Source organism: Corvus kubaryi, unplaced genomic scaffold (assembly GCF_017639235.1).
Source record: "Corvus kubaryi isolate FWS band 111438036 unplaced genomic scaffold, C.kubaryi_AGA036_p1.0 37265, whole genome shotgun sequence".
Classification (NCBI taxonomy): Eukaryota; Metazoa; Chordata; class Aves; order Passeriformes; family Corvidae; genus Corvus; species Corvus kubaryi.
The window spans coordinates 982,294-990,600 of NW_024581080.1; the positions used below are offsets into that span (position 1 = coordinate 982,294).

The following is an 8,307-nucleotide window of genomic DNA, read 5'->3' on the forward strand; positions in this document are numbered from 1 at the left end:
CTCATTTCCACAGACTGCTTGTGTGGACACAGCAGAAAACCCACTCCCATGGGTACCATAAAAAAAATCCATCACAAAATAATTCTGATACTGTAACAGGGATTTTATTGCAGGCCTGCAGATAGCACATGTTCAAAGTATGGATCTTGAACAGCAAAGGTTTAAAGTCCTTTTTAGCAGCTGATTTTACCCTTCATGGTAGCACAGCACTCAGAGATCAATCAGGGTCTTGTGTTGCCTGTACATAAAGTCCTACAAAGAAACCAATCCTCTTCCAGAGCTCCTGTTGTTCCTCTGAGCCACTCGATCACTCTCCACACTCTGCTGGCATAAGCACATGCAGAGCTCTGAGAACCACATCAAGGTTCAATTCAGCTGAAAAATAATCCAGTGAAAAAACACAATTTTACCAATTTTTCAGCTGGATCAGCTTTCCCAACAAGTTCACTGTGCACCTAGGTGAACACTCGTGCCAGCAGAATGGGAAGGAGTGCCTCTTTAAGCAGAAATGCTGCCGAACATGTAGCTGTGGCCTAAATAGGCAAGTCAGGGAGAACAGAAAGAAGGGGGGAAAGCAGACAGTACAGCTTGGAACACCCAGCTCTTAACTCTTCCTTCAGCTCTGCATCCACTGTCATTTTAAATCTTCCAAAATACATTCTGTGAAGCTACAGCTACCGCAGAACCCCATTCCTAGAGTAGAAATAGCCAAACCAGAAGCATTTAGGTAGCACCTTTAAAATTAAAATCTAAAAAGTTTCACAAAGCTGATCCAGAGTTGTAACCCACCAGGATTGCTGCTGACAGCCCAACTTGTATTGGTGTGTGCTGTGGAGTCTGATGGCTTGATCACTCCAGCACTGCATTTCCAACACCAAAGCCGTTTTACAACTAATTTTTAATTTAAGACAGAGATTCCAAGAACAGCAAAGCCTCACAGAAGGGACAGAACAATCCCTGACCGACAAGCTGAAGTGCCCCAGCTTCCAAACCCATGCAAGAAAGAGGACTGAATTACTTCTGGGGAGCTGAACAGCCACTGCCTATTTATCAGTCTGCTAAATGCTCTTTGTTTTGGGGGACTGCACACTTTAAATGCACACTCTAGTCCATCCAGAGCAGCAGTTCCTAGAACACAGTAGCCTATTTCTCTAGATAGTCAGTCATTCTCTGAACAGCTGAAGAGCTCAAATACAGAAGCAGACTCAGGAATACAGAACAGGACTATAACCCTGGGTCTTTTTTTTTCCCCATCTACAGCATATTTCAAACTACCTCTTCAAAACAAACCTATTACTAGGCCTTGCTCCTTGTAAATCAAGTTACCTCACGAGCATAGAGAGCATAACCACAGCCCTCAAAAGCTCAAATTAGCTTCCCTCCCACAACTATACCCCAATCTTTCCTCAGCAATATTATTGCAACCTCACTGTCACTCTTTTTCTCTGAGAGTTTTTCTCCCCTCCCTTTCCATCAATCCTCATTAAAAAAAAAAAAAAAAAAAGCCCAGATTGTAATAAACTGCTTTTTTATAGCCATCCTTATTCCTGTCTTCTCTTTACTCAGAAATAACACTTTTCATGCATTCAAGACAAACTACCATTGCTGAAGCAACATCAGTCCTCATTGCTGCTCTGGAATTTTGAAATCTGTCAGAAATAAGTATCAAACTACACTTGACAGACATAACACACCTAGAACCAAACACAGATAGCATTCCTGAACAAGGGAAACACCCAATTTTGTTCCAATCTTTTACCACACACACGCTGGGGACAGAATTTTATCTGTTCATCATTTTCAACCTAAAACAGACACAGCCACGTTTGGCTCTAAGAGGAGACATGAAGCAAATCACAGATAATTCACAAAGCATCACAGAATGGTTAAGCATTAAAATAAAGTCAGTAATTAGCACCCACAGCTGATATTCAGGTGCTTTTTTGAGGTGCTTCTTTCAATTTGGGCATGAAACAGTTAAGCAACATGTCAAAGATGAGCAGTAATCACTCAGGGTTAAAGCTTAGGACTTAAGTTCCTGGCTCCCAGCCTTGGACCATCAGACTTTTACATATCTTTCAATTACACCTGAAAGAACATTGAGATAGAGCAGCTTGACTATTCTCCTTCTGCTGAGCAATTAAAACAAATTTGACTTAATTTGTTCTGAAGTACAAATTCACTCCATTAAGCAAGTGTGTAGTTTTCAGAGGCAGTTTAAACTCACAATTCTTAGTTGCTCCCAACTGCAGTTGCTACTGTGCCACATTTTGAAAAACAGCAAAAGTAAAACCAACAAAACTGATGCTGAAAAATCTTTGTAATCCTTTTCTATAATCATTCCCATAAAGGAAACTTCCACTAAGAAAACATTGGAGTATTTCTGGACAATTAAGTCTCCCTTGCACTGAAACCGTGATGGCACAGAAGAAAGAAATCTGTGCATTACAGACACTTTTGATAACCTGATCACTGAACTTATCACAAACAAGCACTCCCTGTTCTCCACCCCAGAAGTCCTGTCTAACCCTCCCTCTCCAGAGCACACAGAACAAGTTGAACACAGATATGTTGTAAGACTGGGCTCCAGCAAGACAAATATGAAACTAAGAAGGGAGGAAAACTATTTCAGAAACAGAGGAAGCACAAACTACAACAACCTTTGCCCTCATACAATGGGCTGCTAAATCACTAGAAGGAAAACTTCTGCCATCAGTTAAAATTAAGGACCTGAGTTATAATGAAGCTGACACTGAGATTTCAATTCATAACCTGATTTCTGTGCTTAACTGTGATCTGACATGGCCAGGCCACAGTTTATAAGCAAGGATAAATTCCATACATACCAAGGGAAGAGAGGCTACTTCTGCTCCTCACATTCACATTCTTAGTAGAAAAGCTTCGCCACAGCAGTGACTCAGGCAGGCCCCAGATACAAGTTTAGTGCCATCTTTCCCCAAGCTTTAGTGACAACTTCCCGTGTCACATCCATCCATCACACAGTGCTTGGAAAGCCAGAAAAATCTGTGTATCAGAGTTCACGTTTCAGCCACCAAAGCCACCAAATATCCATTTCGTACCAACCAGCTAGCCTGGCCCAAGTATCTAAAGAACTATAGGTTACCATGTGATGGGAAGTCTGGAGGTCAGGTCTGACCTAAAATATACTGGAAGCTACATAATAGCATTCTTGACAGGCTTTTAAAAGTTGCTTCAACTGTTACTGTATTAAAAGTGTCCAAAATGTTATTCTCCACTGGCCTGTTTTATAGACAACACTGCAGGGAAACCATTGGGTTTGTATCCCACTGATTAATGCAATTAAATGATGTAGTTTTTCTGGTTATCACTGCTTTAGCTTAGTTTAAGACAGCTTTCCAATGTAAATATTGCAACACTGGGTTACCAACAGGAAGAAAACAGAAAGTGAAACTCCCATTTTTTCCAGGTTTCTTTTCTTCACTTTTAGCGAAGTTTCAGCATTCCACAACAAACTGGTATTTAGAATTTGAGCTCTGCAGCCATTTAAAAATCAGATCTCCACTGCCTTGTACTCCTGTACACAAATTGGTACTGTGCTCACCACAGGCATGACTGGAGTCCAGACCTGTTCTCTGGCAGACCACAGTGGTTAAAGAGTCATTGAAGCTTCAGACAGTAAGATTTCCTTGGGCCTTCACCATGGGCCTGCCCCAAGAAAGCATATGGAAAGGCAGGAAATAAAAAAAGTCCTCAGACTGCACTTGGGCCCACTGTCAATTTGTCGTTGGGTATTCCAAAAGACCAGAAGCTGCTGCTCCAGTTGGTGCAAGAACCACACAAGGCTCCATGTCATTAAAGTGACCCTTCAAGCCAGAAATACTGCTAAGAAATGGAAAAATGCAACCACCTTGATACATAACCCTTCCAAGAGAGTCACAGCGAGACATTATGATGCATAACAAGAAATCAATATATACAACTGCTTTCACCAACTTCCAGTATGGATTGTGGGAGCCAAATACATGGGAAGAGGAGAGAATTTCAGCACAAAAAACTAATTACAACCAAGTATAACATCAGTAACACTTGGGACCTCTCTCTAGACAGCTCAGTTTCACAACATCTTGCAGTATATTACACTTTGTATCTCAAGACTCATCCTAAGTCAGGTATAGCTAATAACGAAACAGAATTTCTCTTCACTCTTTGGGTCACAGAGGCTACATTGTCCATAAAACAAAAAATTGACATTCTTACAATGTTTTGGAAACCCACCTGCCTGGCTAGCTAAAATGGAAGCCAGTTAATTCCCTCAAAAGCTTCCCTGAACTCCACCCCAGGATTCCAGCAGTGCTTGATGCAGCTCCCAGCCTGGCAGGAGGCACAAGGCCAGCAAGGCACCTTTCGTAACACCAAGTGCAACACTTAAAACAGCTCAGTCTGTCCTTCCTTCCTATTTCCTCACTTCTGCATTTCCAGATCCCTGCAAAGGCTACTTTTCTATACCTATATATAAGTTCATTGCTACTACAAGCATATCAACATGTCTATTTTAATTAAGAATTATTTGCAAGCACCCCAACTTCACCACAACTTCTTCAATACTTGTACTTAATTAAGGATTTAGTTTAATAGTAAATAAAACAAAGGTTACAGAATTTTGTATCTGTCAGGGAAAAAGTTATACCACATTTTACAGCACTTTAGAGTTCAAGCTTTAAAACCTACTTCCTGAAGAATTTAAAATTAAACTCAAAATTGTTACAGCTTTCTCATTTCAATAAAACATATTTCAACTTGCAAACAACAGAAGCCTTACACAGTGCATCGTCTGCCACATGCTGCAGCTAATAAATAAAAACAACTCAGTTATGTTTGTACTGATCTTTTCTTTTGGCCTTTGGAAGCTAATCTGAACCACATGTCAAGCAGGGAAATAATGGGAACTGTAGTTACTGCTTTTCTAAATATAACATAAATCTCACTTGTAAGTCAGAGCATTCGAGATATGCAAAAAAAGAAAAAACTCCAGGAATTACGTAAGTGACACGGCCAACTGCTGGCAAAAGAAAACTTTTAACTCACGATCTTAAAGGGTGCTTTGTGCAAACAGGACTTTATGGCCAAAGAAATTCAGAAGTCAGGGGACTTTTCCTCAAGAACAATCATGGAAGAGATTCTGCTCTCCAGCACAGAGAAAAGCACCATTCCTCCAACAATCCCAAATCCAAGGAAAAAAAAAACAGTACAGTTTTTGCAGTGACAGTCAGAGGCAGCCATCTTAGTGTAACATGACACTTGTCACTGTCAGCTTGGAAAAGTTTTAGACAATTTCCAGGATTATTTCAAACCCAAACCCGCTCTTTACATACTAAGTGGGCATGCACAAATATTCAGATTTCTTCCTCCTCTTGTTAATAGGAGCTGGAAAGATTGGGACAACTACTTTATCTAGTACTTAGATCTTCAAAGAGTACAAGTATTAATTAATTCTCACAACACCTCCTTGTGGAACGCAAGTATCACATTCCCCATTTTGCAGATTAAGAAAAAGTAGAAATCAAAAGCCGAGTGGCAGAAAAATCTTAATCTTAGAAAACAATTTCAGCAAAAACAGTTAAGAAGCCTGAACTTTTTTATGAGAGTGCTGAATGGTACTTTCAAATCACAGTTTAAACCTGAAACTAGATATGGCAATGCACATGAGATGTCCATTTGCTTTGCTCAACTTGCACACAGTAGCGCTGGGGTATTTCACTGATTGCATCCACATCTCCCTGCCTAAGGAATGGTTAAAAAGTCAGAAAACAGTAAAAAATACCACTCTTACCTTCTGCTACATCATCATCTACAGCGCCTTTCACCTGAGAAAAACACCACTGAATGTCATTTCCTCCACCAGCTCCTAAAAAAATGAAAACAATTCAGTAAAAACGAGCCCCCCCAGAGCAGCAGCGCAAGCACACAATGGTTCCAGATTGCACATTTCAGAGCCTGTGCACGCCCACTTCCTCAGCAGTGCTGAGGCACAATCACACACCACCCTCCCCACCTTTTTCCTTTGGATATTGTTTTTGTCGACCTTCAATGCAGCGTTTGTCAAAAACAGGGAAGCACAAGCAGTGTAAAAGCTTCTCTCACCCAAAACTCGCTGGACTAAGCACCATTAACTACAAATTTAAAATTCAAGTGCACAAGCGGCTGTGTTTCACATGAAGCTTTTTCCTACTTGAGCAGTCAGAACCCTCCCAACATACAAACAACTTATATATAAACTATCAGAGCTGTGCATTTTTAGAAAATTTCAATTTCCTATCCAATACAAACCAAGCACACAATTCATTTCCTCCTTTCACAAACCCACTGCGCAGACCCTACACGGTCAAGGCTAAAGAAAAAGAATTTTACCACAATTTTAGAGTCACTTCGCAGAAGTAATGAAAGCGATTATCAGCCTGAAAAGAAAAGCAGCAAATCCGAGCAGAAAAGCAAACAAGCAATCGGAGGGGAACAAGTTCTACTACCATAGAAAACGGATCGGAGAGAAAACTTCAGGAACATTACTGCCTCGGCGGAAGGCAGTGATTCATTTGAACCCTGCCACCAAAAAACACACCAAAAATCACCACCCATTTCTTTTGCATTTCATTCTGAGCAAATCACTGCAGCGCTGAGGACATACAGGAAGAGACAGAAATGGGCTTGCCTCGGTTGGTTGGGGTTTTTTTTTTTTCTTTCCTCTCTTTTTTTCCAAAAGCCACTGTCAAAATGGAACTTTTCCTCCACACAACTCAAACCGGCTGAGCAACAGATGGCATTTACACATTAATCCCAAGCCCTGGTAGGGCTTTGGGGATAACAAAGAATACAGAAGAGACTCTTCCCAGGTTAAGGTGGGGGGGAACTCAAAGAGAAGGAAATCAGAAGCCTGAAAATAATCTTTCCAGAAAAGACGAAGCACCTCAGAATGAGAAGTCCTGGAATACAGTACAGTTCGCATTTTTTTGCTTGCTTTAGATTCTTCCCTGAAGGATTACAGACATCCAAGCTGCAGAACCTGAGAAGGTGAAGGCAAGCAACAGCACCCATTTATGCAGGAGATGGCAAAATGCTTCGCCCCCCACCATTTCCCAAAAATCCTACAACCCATTTTCTGTACTCTCTTCAACCTCTTCATTTATCTTTTAGCAGCTAGCACCATGGAAGCACTTAAAGCAGACAACTTGGAAAGAATCACTGCTCCTGCTACTTCGAGCTAAAATCCTCTTTTTCATACAATTTACTTGAAACAAGTTGGCACTTTTTCCCCCCCACGACTAAAATGGCAAGAGGAGGGTGGAGCGTGTGCATATGGTGTAGGGGGGAAAGGCAAAGCACAAGCCTCACAAAGCCTCCCATGCTTTGCACCTCCACATGCAAAGCACTGAAAAGACAATTCATGTGCAGAGGAGGGGGGATGAATAAATTTCCAAACGAAGAAATCGCAAGGAAAAGTAAGAGGGAAGAGATCCCTTCTGCACACACACTCTCTCAGCCTACCAAGAGCACTTCGGGATGCGAAATGGGGAGCAAGCAGTGGAAGGAATGGGAAAGAAAACACAGCGAGACTTGTGCTGTCTAATTACACCCTGTGCCAAATTTTACTGGCATTTGCAGATGCTCAGAGGCTGCTCCCTACTGAAGGGTGCGACTGCACTCTGGACACCGCCTGCACCTGGAACCTCTCGGCAGGGCTCCTGAGAAACAACCACAACCACCGACCCCAAGGCCTCAACGGGGAAACTCTTCACCAGAGCGTGTAGTGACAGGACTAGGGGGAATGGCTTCAAACTGAAAGACTAGGTTGAGCTCGGATATTGGGAAGGAATTCTTCCCTGTGAGGGTGGGGAGGCCCTGGCACAGGTTGCCCAGAGCAGCTGTGACTGCCCCTGGATCCCTGGAAGTGTCCAAGGCCAGGTCGGACAGGGCTTGGAGCAATCTGGGATAGCACAAGGTGTCCCTGCCCATGGCAGGGAGTGGAGCTGGATAGGTTTTAAGGTCCCTTCCCACCCAAATCATTCCACGATTCTACGAAAAGGCAGCAGACCCACCCTGCCTGCAAGCTCCTCAACTCCAAAACACACCACTTCCCCCTCCACCTTGCTTCTTCCATGGCTTTTTTTTTTTTTCCCCCCCCGAGAAGGGAGGGAAGGAGGGGTGGGTGGGAGCAAAGCACGAATTCCCACAAGGGAGGATAAAAAAAACCAGCCCACAACCGGCAAGGCGCAAGCGAGGCGGCATAGGAGAGGCGGCCGGGAGCCAGGGAGGCAGCGGGGAGAGCCCCCC

At 42.7% G+C, this 8,307-nt stretch overlaps 1 protein-coding gene across 2 annotated transcripts in view; it reads right to left on the reverse strand.

The window, feature by feature from the left end:
- Positions 1-8,307, reverse strand: part of PPP2R2A (protein phosphatase 2 regulatory subunit Balpha) — a 39,304-nt gene that overhangs the window by 29,560 nt on the left and 1,437 nt on the right. The window contains exons 1-2 of one of the 2 annotated variants that reach the window (XM_042024771.1): positions 6,507-6,630; positions 5,813-5,887 (exon numbers count right to left, since the gene is read on the reverse strand). In XM_042024771.1, the coding sequence (XP_041880705.1) occupies positions 5,813-5,887; positions 6,507-6,615 (184 nt within the window). In that variant the 5' untranslated portion in view covers positions 6,616-6,630. Of the gene's footprint in view, positions 1-5,812; positions 5,888-6,506; positions 6,631-8,307 lie in introns of those variants that run through there. The other variant, XM_042024772.1, reaches the window with a different exon arrangement.